The sequence below is a fragment of the Sprattus sprattus genome (assembly GCF_963457725.1).
Source record: "Sprattus sprattus genome assembly, chromosome: 3".
NCBI classification, from domain to species: Eukaryota; Metazoa; Chordata; class Actinopteri; order Clupeiformes; family Clupeidae; genus Sprattus; species Sprattus sprattus.
In genome coordinates this window covers 36,757,186-36,776,809 of record NC_137922.1, presented here as the reverse complement: position 1 = coordinate 36,776,809, position 19,624 = coordinate 36,757,186, and the positions used below count along the sequence as shown (strand labels likewise).

The 19,624-nt window shown below is 43.3% G+C and overlaps 1 protein-coding gene across 1 annotated transcript in view; it reads right to left on the bottom strand.

The window, feature by feature from the left end:
- The window catches only part of LOC308362739 (dynein axonemal heavy chain 17-like), a gene marked incomplete at its 5' end in the record, with an annotated part of 37,914 nt that overhangs the window by 6,177 nt on the left and 12,113 nt on the right, over positions 1–19,624 (bottom strand). The window contains 38 exons of the mRNA XM_080835466.1: positions 17–144; positions 258–406; positions 489–682; positions 766–888; positions 991–1,161; positions 1,323–1,463; positions 1,615–1,779; positions 1,959–2,163; positions 2,241–2,363; positions 2,621–2,856; positions 3,007–3,199; positions 3,320–3,435; positions 4,140–4,347; positions 4,505–4,722; positions 4,863–4,958; positions 5,162–5,326; positions 5,586–5,819; positions 5,989–6,150; positions 6,520–6,786; positions 7,243–7,434; positions 8,294–8,458; positions 8,549–8,710; positions 8,831–8,922; positions 11,220–11,367; positions 11,511–11,613; positions 11,723–11,888; positions 12,092–12,299; positions 12,494–12,667; positions 12,848–13,130; positions 15,023–15,171; positions 15,292–15,419; positions 15,866–15,998; positions 16,161–16,298; positions 17,906–18,133; positions 18,340–18,478; positions 18,967–19,124; positions 19,235–19,339; positions 19,449–19,605. Coding sequence (XP_080691592.1) covers positions 17–144; positions 258–406; positions 489–682; positions 766–888; positions 991–1,161; positions 1,323–1,463; positions 1,615–1,779; positions 1,959–2,163; positions 2,241–2,363; positions 2,621–2,856; positions 3,007–3,199; positions 3,320–3,435; positions 4,140–4,347; positions 4,505–4,722; positions 4,863–4,958; positions 5,162–5,326; positions 5,586–5,819; positions 5,989–6,150; positions 6,520–6,786; positions 7,243–7,434; positions 8,294–8,458; positions 8,549–8,710; positions 8,831–8,922; positions 11,220–11,367; positions 11,511–11,613; positions 11,723–11,888; positions 12,092–12,299; positions 12,494–12,667; positions 12,848–13,130; positions 15,023–15,171; positions 15,292–15,419; positions 15,866–15,998; positions 16,161–16,298; positions 17,906–18,133; positions 18,340–18,478; positions 18,967–19,124; positions 19,235–19,339; positions 19,449–19,605 — 6,322 coding nt within the window. The remainder of the gene's footprint in view (positions 1–16; positions 145–257; positions 407–488; positions 683–765; positions 889–990; positions 1,162–1,322; positions 1,464–1,614; positions 1,780–1,958; positions 2,164–2,240; positions 2,364–2,620; positions 2,857–3,006; positions 3,200–3,319; positions 3,436–4,139; positions 4,348–4,504; positions 4,723–4,862; positions 4,959–5,161; positions 5,327–5,585; positions 5,820–5,988; positions 6,151–6,519; positions 6,787–7,242; positions 7,435–8,293; positions 8,459–8,548; positions 8,711–8,830; positions 8,923–11,219; positions 11,368–11,510; positions 11,614–11,722; positions 11,889–12,091; positions 12,300–12,493; positions 12,668–12,847; positions 13,131–15,022; positions 15,172–15,291; positions 15,420–15,865; positions 15,999–16,160; positions 16,299–17,905; positions 18,134–18,339; positions 18,479–18,966; positions 19,125–19,234; positions 19,340–19,448; positions 19,606–19,624) is intronic.

The window sequence follows — 19,624 nt, the reverse complement described above, 5'->3', positions numbered from 1 at the left end:
AGTGTTGTGTAGATACCTGCAAAATAACCCAGTGTCCCTCCACAGCAGCCTGGTCTAGCGCAGCCTCAGCCACGACCTCCTGACCTTGACCCAGAGACACGCTGTGGAACTTCAGGTTGTCAAAGGTGAAGCCCAACTGCTTACCTGCATGGAAAAACAGACATCCTTTTCAGTGTGTGGGAGCAGGTATGATTTAGCTAAATTTGCAATCTAACTTGGTGCCTAAACTGTGAATAGGTCTTAGCCTGAAGACCCACCAAGTGCCTCCACGTCCTTGAGCGGGTTGACTCCAGGGGAGAGGATGAAGAAGACAGGGGTGGAGGAGCTGCTCTCCTTATAGGATACAGAAAACTCCACACTGCGGCCCTCAACATACTTGGTGCCCAATTTCTCCTCAACAAAGTTTCTGCAGGAAGCAAATGCATTTTGTGAAGGAGAATTCATGCAGAACAGAGCAAATGCAAATGGTGGATGTGGTAGTACTGTACTTGACAGCGTAGGACATCCTGTCTGGTCTGAGGCATCTCATCATGCACAGTTTCTGCAGGCCCGTCTTGCTCTTCCACTCCTGAGGGAACTTCTCCTTCTCCGGAGCCTCAGATTCCACAAATTTCTTCCAGCGCTTGGCCGAGCCCTCTATGTCCCGGTCCATATTCTTGAACTCGTCCATTTCAGCTAAGGCCTGAGGGAATCAACAGCTTGAACTTGCTGCTAGTCAACAGTGTTTCAAGAAGTCACTTCTCATTCAGAAAACTAATCACAAACCTTGATGCCACCCCAGCACTGGTTGGACAAAAAGTCAACAGGAGATCCCAATCCTACTTTGAAGGGGAACCTTAGCAGGAAGTCCAGCTCCACAGGATTAATCTCATTCTTCATCGACAGAATCTATTGGGGGAAGACAATAGTCACGGTCAAAGCATACCGAGTAGGTAACATGTCTGGCAGGTTATGTATTTACCACTCCCTCCAAACAAGCCACAGGTTTACCTGGAAGGAAATCTGAGCGATGAACGTCAGCTTGTCCTTTTCAAACAGTGAGCGGTTGGTGTACATGAACACTGAGTAGGTGATTTCATCAATCAGGTTCATAACTCTCTGCTTCACCTCCTCAGCTGGCTCAGTGGTCATGATGGCCATTTCAAACACCACACTGAAGGCCTGAGCATCCACATACACACACACACACACACACACAGCAGAAACACTGTCACTACTCCTCTGGCATCCCTTGATTTACATCCTAATTATAGTTGACAATGAATTCCAGACAAAGTGAGACAAAAGTGAATACAGATGTAGTTAGCCATAACAGAACATACCTTGAGGGAGAACTGGTAAATTGGATTGATCTTGTTGAGGTCATTGAGGATAAAGTAGAGCAGTGCAGCTCTAATGGAGGCTGGTCTGTAATTCTCTCTGGCCAAGTTGATCTTAGTTTCAGTGATCTTGGCCTCTCGCACCTAATAGGGAGGAAAAGATGTTGATAGACCTGTTCCAGTCCTCTCCAGAGCCTGCTTTGAAATTGCTCTCAACAGATAGACTGGCCAAAGTCACTCAGAGTGAGGAACATCCCCAACGTGTGTGTTAGCACATTAAAGTGGAAGGGTCTACCTTCTCCTCGATCTCTGTGGCTGTGCACTTGGTGGTCTCCAGATTCTCCACCAGTGCTGTGTCTCCTAAGAAGTTTCCAGAGGCAGCTGAGAGACGGGCCAACAGTGAGTCTTCCAGCTGCTTTAGCACAATCTTAAAGGTGTTCTGCTGTTTGGTTAACTCTGCCTGGAATACACATTAACCTCAGGTCATTATTACTGGGAGAAACAGTTTCAAAAGGAAATGTACTGAATTAACCAGCTGCACACAATGCTTAATCATGGTTTAATATTGAAATCCAAGTACTGCTTATGAAACTATTACATTCCAAATGACATAATGATTCTGATCATTGTCTGATTTACCTTGAGCTCCTCCAGGTCAGGTCTCTCTTTGGCCACTACAGCCGCCAGCAACTGGTCCTCCAGTCCATCACGTGTCACCAGGAAGTTAATCATTGTGCACTGTGCCTGCATCTCTGGTTTGTAGTGGGGGTTGAAGTACTTGGTGTGTAGAATGAGACGGAAGTCAGGATGGTATTCCACCTCCTTGTCTCCAATCCGAATGTACCTACAAAGATTCAGGTGGTGTTATTATATGAAACAGAACATTATGTGAATGGGCATGAGCGTACTGGTGCCACCTACTTTCCCTTCTTGATGGTGTTTCTCCCAAGCAGAGGGTCCAGCACTGGCTCCACAGACTCACTGATGTTCTCAAGCAGCAATGTCTCTCCATTAGACACAGCCATCTCTATGGCGTCCAAGTAACTGCAGAAAACACACAAGAAAGGATGTGAGGAAAGAAGGAAGGAAGGACCAGAGCATTCATTAATCTTTGTGAATGAGAATTCTACTTTGCCTTACAAAAGTACAAAACAAAATTAGTTCCAAAACCACTAAAGAAAAAATGTAGACTCTTTTTCTACTGGGCCATAAGTTTCCATCAGTGGGAATCTGTAACATGTTCATCTATAACATATAGCTTGTTAGTGAAGTTGCATAATTAAGACGGAAGGAGATCTCACCCTTTCTGGCCCAGCCTGATGATTTTCAGGTCATCTCCATACTTGTTCTTAATCCACTTGATGCCCTGGAGCTGTGCGTCCACTATGAGGGGCCAGCGCTCCGTGTTGCACAGGATGGTGGCGTTCTCAATGGACATGCGGTCACTCGGCAGGCCCTGGTTGCTCCAGGCTGCGATGTCAGCATCGTCTGTCAGCAGTGTGAGAGGGTCCAGGCCCTCTGTGATGGGGATGGGCACCTGAGGAGGAGTTGAGTTTAGCAAATACTTTGGTGATTGAAAACAGTATGTACTACAATTGCGGTCAATTATGTGCTGTGCTTGTGATTATCAGTTTGTTCAAACCCTGTTAGGAACACAACTGCGGCATGAATTGTCCTTCTCAGATACCTTAAGCTCAATGAGGAAGGGCATCCAGTACTTGTCCATGAGGTCTGTGCGATACTTCTTGGTGAAATATCCCACATAAGAGACAAATGCTGTGATGAGCAAGACATCACCACTCAGTGTTTTCTCCTGGATCCTGAACTCAGCCACGGACTCAGACCAACGGACCTTCTCAGATGCAAGACCACCAACCAATCTTCCAGTGTCAAACACAAACACATTTTTCAAACATGGAAACTAAAACATGAATATAGTTGACTTGATGAATATCTGAGAAGTTTAAAACAAATTGTCTGCAATTGAGTCTGCAAGTCACCTGTTGGCGAGAGAGATAACTTGATTGGTTGCATCAGCTTCCTGTTGACACTTCAGTTTGTCTGATGTTGCTTTCTCAAAAGCTGCTGTTAGCTTAGCCAAGTTGGCATTTAATTGCTAAGGAGAGAAAACAACTTATGAACATAAATCATAAACAGCTTTTGGTTGTCAGAAACAGTCATGGCCTTTTCATTAATATGCCATCTGTATCTGGATAGAAACCGTTATAAATGAACAGCATATATTGTTGTTAGAAAATGACTGGAACTGTGAGAGGTGGTCTGGCAGTGTGATTGCATCTCAGTACAGTGTGTTCACAAAACTGTATTGACTACATATTGCAAGTGAAACATTAGGTCACATTGCCGTGTGTGTGGACAATGTTGATGTATTTCTACTAACTAAGAATAAATCCCCAGGCAAGATCACTCTTTATTATTCACATAATAGTATCTGCATGTTGCTCATGTGTAAGATGTAAAAGGGCTAGATCCATTTCTCATATAAGCATCTACTGCAATATCACCAAATTCAAACATGCCTTTCTGGACATGGTATATAACTCAGACAAACAACAATTTTGCAATTGCGTGATATCTCATCTCATATCTCAGATCTCATATCTTTCCTGAACGAGAGTGAAAAGCGCATTTGGAATTGGAATGGAAGCAAAAGAGTAGCATCACATCTGCCCCACAGCTTGGAGCATTCAAATGAGCCCCACCGCTGCCTCCTTAAAAGTCCCCAATTTGACTGTGTGTCATTGCCTGGAGCTCTTGTGTGGGTTAAGTCCTGAGTGGGATGCTCTCCCTGCTGCTCACCTCTATTTTGGCCTTGATGATGGACAGCTTGTCTTGTGCAGCGGCCAGTTCAGCGTTAGCCTGGGCCAGAGCATTTCTCTTGGGCTCCACGTCACAGAAGACCTCGTAGAATGTCACAATGTTCAGACACCAAGAAGCCAGCCCTGCAGCCGCAATGGACTTGGACCTGACGAAGTCTGGCTCAAACGTAGGGTCCGTTTTATAAGGCCTAATGAAGACAAGAGAATGAGACAGACATACAGACAGACAGAGAGGGAGACATCAAAACAAAAGAATGAAGTTGTAGTCCAACACAGGACTTATTCCATTGAAGTGTATGACTGTGTGGAGAACTGTGGGATCTGTGGGCTGAGAGCTGGACTCACGCGAAAGCCTTCATGCAAGACTCTGGGATGCTCTCTTTTTTGTAGGTGATCAGCTGCTCCAGGAAGGAATCCACTTTGGCCATCGTATTCTTACCAGCTTTCCAGCTCTTGTCTTTGGGGATCTTGCCGCCAGGGGCAAGAAGGATCATGACCGCAGCGATGACGTTGACCACGGCCTCAGGGGGAGATCCGAACGATTTCAACTCTGTAATGTTGTTCTGCCACAAATACACACCATAAGTCCACACTTTTCAGTCATATAATGATGGTTGTCTTTAACTCATTGTGTATATGCCCCACTGATGACTGATAGTGGATAGAAACAGATGTGCCTGAGCAGACACAGATGGACTCTAACCTTGTTGAGAGTGTCCAGGGCCGCCTGTGCAGCCATCAAGGCAGGCTCAGCTTTAGCCAAATCCGCCTCACAAGACCTTGCCTTTTCCCCGACATTCTAACAAACACAAGCACACGACTGTAGACCCGACCACCCAGCTCACTAGCACAGACAGTTCCCTAACCCATATCATTTACAATTATATTTGTGCACTGACTCAATCCACTTGTATTCATTTATGCAGTGCCATTCACTATAACAATAAACAAAGCTCTTTACATTATTTTTCTTTTGTGAAAGAAAGGTAGGAGCATGCTTACTTTAGCAATGACCTGTACTTTCAATTCCTCGTCATTTGCAATGGCTGCCTCTTTGGAGACCTTCTGTGTCTCGACGCCTACCACCTTGATCAGTTTGTCAGCATCTTCATTCTTCTGCATCAGCTCCACCTCCTGCAGTGCCAGCTTGGCTTTCAGGTGATCCACCTGTCACCAGAGCACAAGGGGCCAAAGCATGATGAGCATTAGAGATCCTTGATTCGTTTCAAATATGGATTCTTTTGACTGGATTTCCTAAAATTGTTGGATTTTGGTACATTATGGGACAGTCATCTGGATGAATCTTGATTGGTGTTCAAGATATAGTGCAGATATTTGAATGCAATATAGTGTGATATCCTGAACTTAAATTACTGACTGTTCTAGCAGTCTAGTTTTATACCGTGAACGCTCTGTGTCAGTTTACCTGTTCAGATGTATCCTGCAGTTTGGTCAAACCGTTCTCGAGGCGCTCCATCTTGGAGAGAAGCTCAGACCTCTTGATGCTGAGCAGGTGCTGATATAACTTGATCTGTTCCAGAAAAGTCTTGGGGGTGGTGTAGTTATAGCGGCGGTCGGACGACAAGTAGGATTTGGACATTTCATTCGCTGTTTTATGAACGTAAGCCATGAACTGGCTGAGGGAATCCTTAATCTCCGGCTGAAACAATGGAGAAGATGTATTTTCACTCTCCATAGTAGAGAATATACAAACTACATCTACAGAAGAAAGTAAATATATGTATGCAACACATTTCACACTATTAATTTAGTAAAGCAGAATCATTTATAAATGTGTGGTGGAAGGTTACTGCAGTAAAAAAGCACACCACAATGCCTTCTGTCTCTGAGAGGAAGCGAGCGCTGACAGAAATCAGCGCCTCCTCTGGCCACTCCTGGAACCAGTCAATGGAGGTGCAGTTGACCACCGCAGGGAATTTCCTGGCACGCACCCTCAGAGTGGAGCCCACAGGAGAGAAGCACAGGATCACCTGAGACAGAGATGGACAGAAACAAACAAGTCCACAACATATTATGATTAAATACTGGAGACCAGTGTAAGGATACAAGGGTTGAACCATCATCATCTGTGAAAATACAAGCCTCACTTTATTTTCTGTATTTCATTGACTTCCTCATTAACAGGAACAATATCTTGGCCAATGCATGGGGTAAACAGAACACTGCATTCGTAAACAATATTAGTCCAGTTATTCAACATTATCGTGTGAGAAATACTGCTATTGATTTTACTTGTACGGAAACAAAGTTCATATATTTCACTTTCTTGCACTTTAGAAGTATATAATGAAATACACACTTATTATGTAACAATGTGGCGCTACATAACATGATCTCACCTTTAGCTGTCTTCTGACTCTGTCGATAAAAAACTTCCAGCAGTTTTCCCTGGTGTCCTGTATGCCGACGTTCTTCACCTCATTACGCATGGCCCCAATGATCTTCTCCACCTCATCATCCTGGAACAGGCCCGGGATCTCCCCCGAGGCCAGCAGGTCATTGATGAGCACCAGGAACTCCTCCCCAGCCACCTGGGAGTCGGTCATCAGAAACACGGTCCCAACGTTCTTCACCCCTGCCTTCATGTACAGGGCATTGAGGTCCAGCTGAGGAAGACACAAAATTAGATCAGGAATTTGATCGAGGTTCTCCTGTGTATTTAATTTTTTGGTGGGTGGGCTGCCAAAGCCACAAAAGATTATGATTGTGTCACATCTTTCCTTCCTACTCCTCTTAGGCAAGGCCTTACAAGCTTACTATGTAATTCAGCACTGCTGCCGGATGAAACAATTCAAAGAATGAAACAGCATTTATTGACATCAAAAAAACATGATCACAAGACTACACAACTGTAAATGTATGGCAGTGCAGCTGTTTGAAAACAGTGAGCATCTACCTTTGGGATACAGGGCAAACTATTCTAGCATAATTTAGACTTTTCTATTCTGGGGGAATACACAACATAACAATTAAAATGAAACTCAAAAATGAACAGAAACATGCACGTCATGGTAAAATCTGATGAATGTGCACCAAGAAGGAAAGTTCCCAGGGTGGGGCACCTTTAGGTCAGGGATGCCATAGCCCTTTCTTAGGGTGATCTGGAACACTTCCAGGTTGCTGATGCTGGCTGCAAGCCGTGAGAGAGACTGCTTCCCACTGCCTCCTACCCCCACCAGCAGAGCATTGCCCCGTGGACTCTCCAGAATACGGTTGATTCGGCAGATGTGGAACATGGCGTCTTCAAACAGCACCTGTTACCAAAAACCAGGATTACACACAAAAAACACAGAGGCTATAAATGTAAACAACCATACTTTTACAATCATTACGTGTGTACAATAACCAGCAAAAAATGATTGGTCTTCTTTGTAGTGCTTGCAATACAAAGCAAAGCACTTTACTGTTACTCCTAGGCTTCTTACTATAGTGCTAGCAAAACAGCACTATACTGTAGTGAATGAAGCAATGTGCAGGCTTCTCTCTGGCTCTTTGTCGTTTATTGGAGAATGTTTAGGGAAATCACTGAATACAGATGGACGGAAACTCCAGGGGGGGGTCTAATCTATACATCAACACAGTGGGTCAGGGTGGACAGATAACAGACAGGGAACTACACACAGGCAATTATACACTACACACAGACTAAAAGTGATAACAGAAAACGCATGCTAACATTGGCACAAGCAGGGAAATACAGGTGCACTCTAAAATGTAACATTAGACACCAAATAAAACATTAACATTCTCCCTAGCACTGTTATTTCAAGGCTTATTATTATTGTTATTTTTTCAGGATTAATTCCTCAAGAACTGCTTAACGTAAAAACTTTGTTCAAACATTGATGTGTAGGTCTTGGCTCGGCTTTGCTCTCCTCTACCTCCCTTCTCTCTCTGCGCATGCGTTACATATCTTTATGATCTTTTACTTATATATCTTACCTAATTACTTATACTTATATTTGTTGTATATATTTCTTTTTTTATATAAATGTATTTATTTTTTGCCTTGCAAGCACTAGTTTTTCCTTCAGGAAATGCTAATCTAGTTTATTTTATCATTCTAATTCGATAATGTATGGGTAAACATTACTATATTAGGGAAGTACTTGCCAGATCCATGGCTGCATTAACTTCATTGTAGCTATCCAGGGCTTCCTCCAACAACTTGCTTAATGAACCCCAGTTATCAACCGGGAAATATTGGGGATCTCCGATTCCTCGTGCAAAATGGCAATATATGTTGGGCTTCTCGAAAAGAAAACCTGCATCGATATCCTAAAAACAGAGGGAGCACATTATAAGCACCTTTTTTTACTTCAAATTACTGATGACTCTCAGTCTGATTTCATGATGGGGAAACAGCACCTCAAAGCACTTTTTGCAGGTCCTCTCTTGGATCTTCTCAAACATCTCCATGTCCGTCTCGTCAGTCAGTTTGTCTCCATAGACACGGTTGCACTCATGCAGCCAAATGCGCACCAGCTCAGGGGGGGTTTTTGCGCACGCTGGACGGCAGAACAGCAAAGCCTACACCAAACCAAAGCCAGAGTCACACTCACCGTTGTCCGTTCACATTAAGTAGACGAGTTTGTGACCCTATACACATGACCTCAGTCTATCAACTGCAGCCTTAGAGAAAGTGCTGACCTGGAAGATGTTGGAGAGGTCTCTTAGGTTGAACACGTAATGGAATTTTATGGCAGTTGGCAGGAATGTTGTTGACACGGTCTTATGAAATACTGTTGGAGAAAAAGATGAGAAAATGTATTTCACAGAGATGATTTTGTTGATCTACGGTGTTATGAGGCAAATCTGATGGCTTCAATCTGGCAGCAGGGTTCCTACAGGTTTCTTCAAGTCAAATTCAAGTCTTTTTAAGACCTTTTTAAGACCATTTAAATAAAAACTTAATACCTATTTCACTGCCTATTTCACAGACCTACCGGCAAAGACAAAAACATTTTTTTTTTTTTTAACATTTGTTCATTTATTTATCAAACAAATGTGAAAATGTGGACTGTACTTACGCTACAACACCACAGCACAGACACAGACCCGAGACAACAATCCAAACAAAGGCGTGAAAAATCAACCACAAAAAAGTTTGACTAACGCAGCCTGCACCCCTGCCGCCGTCCCCCTCCCCCCCAAGCTGTAAACCTAGGGGAAACACTGGCAGGTATGTTATTTTCTAACTCTTTTACGTTAGCTAGCTACCCATTTTATGCTGGGGTTATGGGGAGTAGAGAGCAATAAACAATGAACTCAACAATGAACAATGAACTCAACTCAACAATAAATACAGGGGTGCAAACTCATCAGTGATGAAAAAGGTGACAATAATGTGAACCCCCTAGGAGGGTCTGGGGCATGATCCACGGGGAGTATATTTTATAGGCTATACAGTATTAGAAAATGTTTCACATTTTGAAGTTCAATGCATCAATCTGGTGAACTTTAACAGCGAAATGATGAGGCTAGATCTATGATGAACGTTGTGCTGTTGTAAACTATTTTGTGCGCTGGTAACAGTTTAATCATAAACACTCCACATAGGGGAGGCAAACGTAACCTCTGCCTTACTGAAGGGGGCTCGCGAGAGCCTGGAAAGTGGACTTCCAATCCAGTGAAGTGATAAATACATAATGGGCGACCAATGCCAGAGCTAATAGGATTGCATCAAAAGACGGGGCAGATGATAACTCGATCAACTACTCACAAAGTCAAATTGCTTCGAAAATGTTTGGAACCTGGATTTTTTTAATGTGAATTAAAAGCCCTACACAAGCCCTAAACTGCTTTTTATTGGTGAGCTGATTTTGAGAAATTAAACTTAAATTGCAGCTAAAGTTGTGTTTTCTGGTTGCTAAATAGAAGAGTTCAATTTGCATTAAATGATAGCTAGTGGTCTAGCTGTATTAAAGTATCTGCGATTTAACTCATAAAACAATAATGGGAAAAGTTAGAAACCCCTCATGGTGCTGTCATTAATGTGCAAGCTGCCACTTTAATGGTATTTAAGATACTGCATCTGTAACTTATTAGCAACTAAACTCCGCTGACGACCGTGTCTTTTATGTACATTTTTCTGCGTTTTCGCGCTTAGATTTTTCCAAAGTGACCGAGAAATAGACACTGTACTATGCGTTAACACCGTTATTGTAACCACTTACCAGCAAAAATGGTTAATGTGATTTGCGAGGCGTCTGTCAGAGAACTGTCTGACATTAGCAGGATAGCCTACGTTACATAGCCAAACAATCTTGCAGAGTACTAACGTCACACACATTACCGTTAATATCATATTAAAAACTTTTAAAAAGTTTTTTGAAAATGCCTTCACCTGAATGACAGCTTGCGTTCGCAGATTACTTGGATATCCATTGTAGGACTGGTGTTTGGCGATGGTGTGTTCAGGGTCCACAACACCTCTGCTTTCATAGTTGGTGTGGACCCAAAAGATGTGCGCAGATCCACCTTTGCGGTCGTAACTGGAAGAGCTGTACTAGTGCTGGCAGCTAGCTGGTTATCTCAACCAGTGGCAAAATGCTTGCTTATCCTTCCACGCTTCATTAAACGTACACTTCCCCATAACCCCAGCATAAAATGGGTAGCAAGCTAACGTAGAAAAGTTAGAAAATAACATAACGTCGTTAGTCAAACTTTCTTATGTTCTGCTGAGATTTTCTTTGATTTTTCGCGCTTCTGCTTGGCTTGTTGCAAAGTGACGTGTTGGGACCATTGACATAGAAAAGGTTGCGACCCGGGGAAGCGTTGCGCTCTCAATTATGAGTTCCGCCACTCTTTATTTAGGCTACGTTATTTAATCAAAATAATAGTGGTTGATAAATGAAACTTTTAAGGAGAATGCGATACGGAGAAATTATACTGCGGAATTTTTTAAGACACAGACATCAAAATTCAAGACTTTTTCAAGTCTTTTTAAGGTATTATTTCCAAATTCATAAATTCAATGCTTTTAAGACTTTTTAAGACCCCGCGGGAACCATGGGCAGTTGGCTTCAATCTGGCTCACCAAGAGCTGCCGCCACAAGGGTCGGACAGAACTTCTTCAGCGCTGGGGCGAAGCCACACATGTCCAGGTGCTGGATGAAAATGTTGTTGTAGATACTGAAGAGAGCATCCGGTCCAGGGAAGCTCACAGCAAACACAACAAAGTGCCTCTGAGAGAACATACAGAAAAACACGCCATATTTCACTAACAGCTTGATACATAGGGCTTTCCATAATACACACAAAGACTGGATTACAATTACAGTTATTATCCTGCTATCATTTGGAATTCAAAGGCTTTAAGAGTGTGTACCTGGAGCCTTGAGTCAATTGTAAAGCTGCCTGCAGTGGGGTTCATACAGGCCACATACTGGCAGTTGTGGACGTCCTTCAGAGTTAGCTTAGCTCTGTCATACCTGAAGACAGGGAGGGTTTACAACAGTCAGCCACTCTTACCCAAAACTTAGCTAGGGTGACCCATCCATGAATGTGTGTGTGTGTGAGTATAAGTGTGCAGGTACATACCAGTGTCCATGGTCTATATGCTGGCGAAGGAATGTGTGTGGAGCCACTGTAAAGTATTTGTCCACCTCAGGCATATTCATATCATCAATGAAGTATATGAGCTTTTTGCTGCCAGGTGGTCCATAGTTCCGGCCTGCTTTCTTCTCAAGTGGCTTCTCCAAGATTGCTAAGGAGTAGACAACCAGCCATCAAATATGAGGTGATCCAATTCATTGATTTGTCTTTTACCTTAATAATGTACTTCCCAAAGATGCAGAGATACTCTACAAAATACTGACGGACACCATCACACAGAACTACACATGAAAAATTAGATAGGAGAGTCAAGCACCCCTTCCTGCTAATCCACATTGAACAGGGTGTTTGTACCTTGCAGCATGGCAGAGGTGGTGTAGAAGTTAAAGGGTACCGACTGCACCACATAGTGGTCAGTGTTCAGGCTGCGCAGCTTGTCTCCCATCAGCACAGATTTCCCACTGCCAGCGTTGCCCACCAACATGACAGGTCGTTTGAGTTCCATCAGCATGTCCATGAAGAAGCGGATACGGGTGGTTTCCGCCGTGTGCACCAGAGAAGCCTGCAGGAAGAGAAGGTCAGGAGGCACACACTTCTTATTGACAGCTGAAAAACTGGGTTTAGAAATGATCTACATGGTAACTGTCCGTAGTGAAAGGTGACTGACATTCTGTAGTGCCGCTGGGCCAGACATGTGTTATATTTGCATTTCTTCATTAGCAGAGTCAGAGAAATACTATGCATCCATGTGTTAACCTGAAGAGGCAGCTCTGGGTCCAGCTGGAAGGTGGGTACTTTCTCTGTCCAGGGGGCGAACTTCTTGGACTCCCTGTCGATGCAGTAGTCAAAGACTGTTCCGTGGGAGGGGAACTTGATGGTCTTGAACTCATTCACCCACCATTTGCTGAACTCCACTCGGTAGTCAGTAAGCTACAGCAGGAAAAACATCAGAACAAACGGCATTTTCACTTTTGCAATAAGTACATAAGAAAAGTGTTACAGTTAGTGTTACACTCATGAAGAGGAAATGGCATATTAGAAAACAATAGTGCCTCAAAATATTATATGGCAAAAGGTGAAAAAACTGTTTGATATAAAAGATAATCCAACCTGGTCCTGGAACATAGAAGCTCCAAAGGCCCACACACAGGCAAAGACAAAGTAGAGCTCATAAAGCTCCTTATGGGAGTCTGGAGGAGTGTTCTCTGGCGTCAGCAGGCACTCCATGAAGTGAAGAAGGTTCTGGACCATGGTGCTCTCAGAAACGGGGGTGATCTTCTTGAAGCTGTATTTGAGCTTCTCCAGGCAGGCAGGCAGGTATTTGTCAAATAGGATGGAGAGGTTGGCCTTCTCCGACTGGACCTCCCGTGTCTCTATCCAGCTGGTCACCACTCTGAATAACGCAAAAGATGTTACATTTGCAATGCAATGAAAAGTGTTTTAGTCCTACACTCTGATGTTCATTGAGGTTAACCTGAGGACTACCTTTCAAAGAATAGGCCTAGATAAAGCTATATATTGTGTATTGTAATTGAATAACTGAATTGAATAAAGAGTGAGTTTGTAGGTATCAACGACATTTGATGACTTGGAAGTTAATATTAAGCAGGGATGCAAACACATGTATGGTCAAAAAAGAGAGAGGTAATCGAAGCCCTTGCCCCGCGGCAAATATCCATATAATTACATTGCCACCGACCCCCGACATCCCCTACCCACATAGAGTAAAATGAAATTCTGAACATCAACATACACCAACACTAATTTGGAATATTCAATATATATATATATATATATATCATTTTTTATTCCGAAACATAAACTCTTATTGAAATTGTTGCAATGAAACTGCAGGAGCAAGTGGAAGTTGTAATATAGTTTCGAATTTACCTATTTGTAATACTAATTGAGTTATTTGGTGAAAAATAAGTTATTAATAAACTGCAAAAATAGGCTGTTCTGCCCTCTGCATTCAGGTCAGAAAATGTATATTAATTTAAATGTATTATTTTTCCTGTTACTCAGCAAAACTAGGGGGGTCTGGGGGCATGCTCCCCCATAAGATTTTTTGGAAAATATCCTTTTAAATAGTGTCCTCTAGTGGGTTTTAGGAAGAGAAATTAACACATTTATAACAATAAACATATTGAAGACATCTGCTGAGATAGGTGCTAATTATACTGTAGCATGGTAGGGATTTGTAGCTCAAGTGAGAAGGTTAACATTTTAGGCTAGAGTTCACTAGCTAGTTAGCTGGTGGAGCTACTGAATAGGGTAGCATACCCACAGGATTAATGAACCAGCATGATAAAATAGAGCCACGATATCTACCAATCACTCGTGATGATTTAACCATTTCGTTTCTTTTACTATTTTAAGCTATACCTTTATATCCAGCAGCTGATTATGGCAGCTTTCACCAGCTTGGGTCGGACAGTTGCTCCAAGTCTGTTTACTAAACGTCTGTCTGCACACTCGCTAGGCTCACTCACTCAATACCAAACAGAGCCGTGCACTTGCCACAACAGTCTCATACAGATGGGAGTCCTGTGCTACTCGAGACTTTTTTCTTTCTAACCCTAAAAAATATAACATTTAGTTACAAATTAGTTCACTTAATCGTTTGCCAGGTGTGAATTTGACGATGCTATGTCATGCTAAACACGTAGCGAAAACAGTAGGCTTTACGTATCCACAACGAAGTGCACCTGTTGGTATTACAAAAGGACCACCAGTAAGACTGAATAAAACGTTATGGATATCTCAGCAATCACATATAACGGGAAATAACAGCCTTAATGTTGTTCAACTCTTATAATAATTGTAAGTCGTCCAAATTCAAGTAACCCTCTTCCTTAACACTATCTGCTACATTACGCTGCAAACCCATGACACCGTTATGAGCGACGCGATTTCTAAACCATCCATCGTGACGTGGACCACAGCCCACTCAAAGCGATGGAAGCATATCGCGTGCTGTCATGGGTTTGCAGCGTTATCTTCAAACAGAAAGTAAGGTTAAATCTCCATTGCAATATATTTCGAGGGTTTGGGAAATAGTTGCTGCTGATTTGCTTGTTTCTTATTTACATGTTTGGTGGAGGCAATCCAGAATTACTGTTGATAAAATCATTATCAGACCCCCCCCCTAAAAAAAAAACCTCTTCGGATCTGCACGATTCACACAAGTCACCCAAACTGACGTGGAAAAAGCGGGAGGCGACGAAAAGCGCCGTGTTTGCATCCTTGATTAAGAGTAAGTGTGTGTGTGTGTGTGTGGCTCACGGATTCCATCCCAGGTCAGCAGAGTTGATGAAGAGGATACCAGCTCGAGACACAGTGGCAGGAGTGGCAGTGCACAGGTCTTTGATTTCAAATACCAGTCGCATGGTAGGGTTCAGCGGGATACGCTCATTACTGGCCAGAGTCAGCACCTAAGCACAGCACACTCAAAATGTACCCTCCCATACAGTCAACACAGACAACACTTGGGGATATAAATCATAAAGAACAGTTCTGCCTCACTATGAGCATGGAGTCAAAACTTGACAAACCTTGTTGTCATCCATGACAGTGTTCAGGGACTCAATCCACATGGGGTCGATGTCACCATCCAAAACAATCCACTTGGGTCCATCGTGGGCTATGGAGGCCACGTCCCTCATGATACAAGAGAAAAGACCTGAAGGGAAACACTCCTGAATGTCACTGCACAGCAGGTGGACACAGACAGTGGCAATATTCAATCTAATGTCATGGAGTTACGCCAGTGTTTCCCCTAGGTTTACAGCTTAGGGGGGGGGAGGGGGACGGCGGCAGGGGCGCGGCGCGATGCACCGCGGCGGCCACGGACACAAACACTTAAATGAATTATGATGTTCATGTGTTTCTTTGAATGACAGCAGTCAATAAGTATAATTTTACAAGTTTTATGGTAAAGGTAACCTAAATGACTTATTTTGTGATCTGGCGCTATATTTATTAAAAAAAAAAAAAAAAAAAAATTTTTTTTTTTTTTACTTGACCTTCCAGGGGGGGCGGGCGGGGCCGTTGGGGGGGCGGGCCGCCACCCTAATATCATTGTAGGGGAAACACTGAGTTACGCAATAAATATGTCCATCAACCCACCATCTTTCCACTCTCTAGTGGCAGGGTTGATGACCCCAAAGAGTTCATCACAGGTCACAGCCTTAGGATCAAGGTCCACCATTACGGCCCTTCTCTGCATATTTTGGTAAGTCTTAATCAGTGAACGGAGCACCTGATAGAAAGAAGAGAATCACTGTCATTAAAGAGATCAAGGTTGGCATATTTACTTACTTATATTTACTAGATATATATATAAATAATAACCCACATAAAATTACATTATATATTGTGTATGAATGTTTGCTGCAAGAATAAAAAGAGCTGGGAAAGAGACCTTGCTCTTGCCTGACCCGGCATTGCCAATGATAAACACAGAATGGCGGACAGCCAGCAGCTCCTCCAGCTGCACCACCTTCAGCACAAAGCTGTCCTCTGCCTGCAGCTTCAGGTCCGTCACAGACTTCTTCACCATCTGCAGACACAAGGCAAGTTTATGTATGCATTTATACAATTCATACTAGGGCTGGGCGGTATAACGATATTTGAGATATATCGATATTTTTAAAAACGAGATATGGAATGAGACGCTATTGTCAACATCGATATAGTTTCATTTCCGTTTAAAGTACAGCACATTTGTTCAGAATAACAGCCATTTCGAGCCGCGGCTGCCGCCTCCTACGCTGCTTCTGTCTCCCGCTCTGCCTACGGCTCACACACACACAGCCCCAGGAGCAGAGCTGCAAACATACAACTGTTGCTATGGAAACAATATGTAACCGCGAGCTACACAGTCCAAAGTTTTAGACGGGCCCCTTGAATCCCGCCTAGCAATCATTCAGATCATACTCAAACAGATCGCTAGTTTTCTACTGTTGAACCAGCCTCCGTGTTGCAAGTTGCAGCCTAAATACGTTTTCGTTAATTTAGCAACATGATTTGTTACTGTTTCAGTTGTGCCTTTCGTTTGCCACAAGCTTGATAAAGCAGCATGCAAGTTCTTGGAACTATATGTCTATCTAATCTGTTTTTATTATTAAATTGTGATCTATTTAATTTACTTTGTTGCTGTCGCGCTGAGAACTGAAGCATGTTTTTTAAATAGGATTTCTGCTCCTTGCCAGCATGCCACCCATAGTCTATGCCTACCTGGGCATAGGCACATCATTGCTAATATAATAATAATAATCCGAACGTATTGCGTTAGCTAACAGGCAAGGTTACATGGCATTATGATCCATGCGCTATGGTTGACAATACAATTAAAATGGCATACCTTTCTCCTTGGTTTTGGTAGGTCGGGACGATTTATGAATTTGCCTATTTTAATGCAGCTGCCGTCACGTAAGTTAATGGTTATGCTGCGACTCATTGAAAATCTTGGTTACACTCTGCACCGCCCGTTGTCTCACCAGGATTGCGAACTTTGCAACTTGCTGCTTGGTCGGTCTCTTCCTCTCTAACTTGATCAGGCATAGTATGGTTTAAGTAGCATCACTGCTAATGTTAGTTAGTTAGCAAGTAGGCTATCTATCTGTGGCTGACACCTGAGTGACATACATTGATACATTGTTGACGCACACTTCAAATAATCAACGGAACTTTTTGGAACATTCTGAAGAGCTGTATAATTTGATGAGGTTCGTTAATGACATCACAAAAATATAACAGGCACATCAGCAACTTGCATGATTCTTTTCATGTAGGTAGATTGATTCATTTAACAAATTTAGGATTGAGAACAAGCACAGCGACGTCACTGAAAAAGAGAGCACAGAATGCCGAGTTGGAGCGTGCCAACGGCAACTATGTTATTATTGCGTCAAAAAATATCGATATTTATCTTATATCGACATTTTGCTTGAAAATATCGAGATATGACTTTTGGTCCATATCGCCCAGCCCTTATTCATACACATTGGTAATTCAAAATGAGCAAATAAAAGAACAGAAAAATTAAACAGTATTAACATAGATTTAACAGTAGAGTGCTAGAAGCTAAAAGAACATAAAATAGATTAATTAAAGTGTCTGAGCAATTGCAACTCAATTCTCTACAAATATAATTTATGTTCTGACCGTCTCAAATTCCAGGTCCCTGTTCCTGGGGACATCCAGGGAGGGGAATAGGTCACCAATGAGCCCCATGAACACAGGCATGTCATCCATTACGATCTTTGGGGTGTTGAAGTCCCTCAGGGCCCTCATGAGCACCTGGTCCTCTGGCCTGGTTTTGTCACTCCTCTTCAAAGAGCCAGCCACCACCAGCACTGACTTTATAGCACGCAGTCCCCAATCATAGTGATCCTGTCAGTGGACACACACACACACACACACACACACACACACACACACACACACACATATGCATATACAGTATATTAAAGTTCAATAAAAGCTATGGGATTCATATATTTGGTTCAAATTATTCTGATATCAGATCTATGCAGATCACTTGAATTTGAATTTTCTGCAGACTGAAAAGATGTGGCTGATTGGTCAAGCTCCTGTACCTGTTTGGAGAGCAGCTCTTTGCACAGACTGTATAGAGTGATGAATTTGCGTGCTAGATTACGGGCGTCAAGAAAACCCTCTGCCACCAACATGATCTCGCAGATCAGCTCGAAATCAGGCACCACCATAGCACAAGGCCTAGTTACATAAACAAAAATACATCAAGGCTGTATGCATTCTCCTATTTGACAGACAAGTCAGACTTGTACACAGTACTGCTCCTTAAATATGAGTGGCTGCTTTCGATGGTACCAGCATGACCTGCATGCTTGAAAGTCCTCTCTATGGCAGAGGTGGTGTAGACACACACACTCTGAAATTAGCCTCTGCATTTAACCCATCCAGGGAAGTGACACACACACACAGTGAAGTGAAGTGAAGTAACACTAACCCGGAGCAGTGGGCTGCCATTGGCGGCGCCCGGGGAGCAGTGATCGGGGTTAGGTGCCTTGCTCAAGGGCACTTCAGCCGTGGATGTGAGCATGGGAGAGCAGTGTCTACCACTTCCCCTGCCCACATTTTTCCTACTGGTCGGGGATCGAACCGGCCACCCTACGGTTTCCGGCCTGAAACCCTAACCAGTAGGCCACGGCTGCCCGTGGTATACCTATAGGATGTCTACGTACCTGAACAAGGCTTTCAAGTTCTCTGGCAGCTCAGCTCTCCCAGCGTAGCCAGGGTTCATGGTGATGAAGGCTCCTACTGTTGGGATCAGTTTGATATTCTCACCCAGGAAATTGATGTTGGTCTTCTTATCCCGAATCCCATCCTGAACACACTTCACCTGGAATCACACCGTCACAACAAACACAAGTGAGAAAGAAAGATGTGATGGCAATTTGCACATCTGTACTTATAATATAGTCTAAACAAACAACAGACTTGCAAGCTTACCTGCACTGCGATCACAGACAACACCTCAACGGAGATTCGGTTGAACTCATCAAAGCAGCCCCACGCTCCAGTCTGAGCCAGGCCCTTGTAGATATTTCCACAGGACTGGACACGAAAACAGATACATCAGAAAGACTGCCGATCAGCAAACCCAACTCCCAACGCAATTACATTACGGCCATCATGAGCAGTCTGGCATAGTGGTGCTCGTTACCTTGTAGTCCATCTGCTCAGAACAATTGAACACATAGACTATGATGCCGAGGGCACGGCCCAAGTCCTTGGTGGTCTCAGTTTTGCCGGTTCCAGCAGGACCAGCCGGGGCTCCACCCATGATGAGATGGAGGGACTGAGTGAGAGTGATGTAACACCTGTAACATATCACACAAT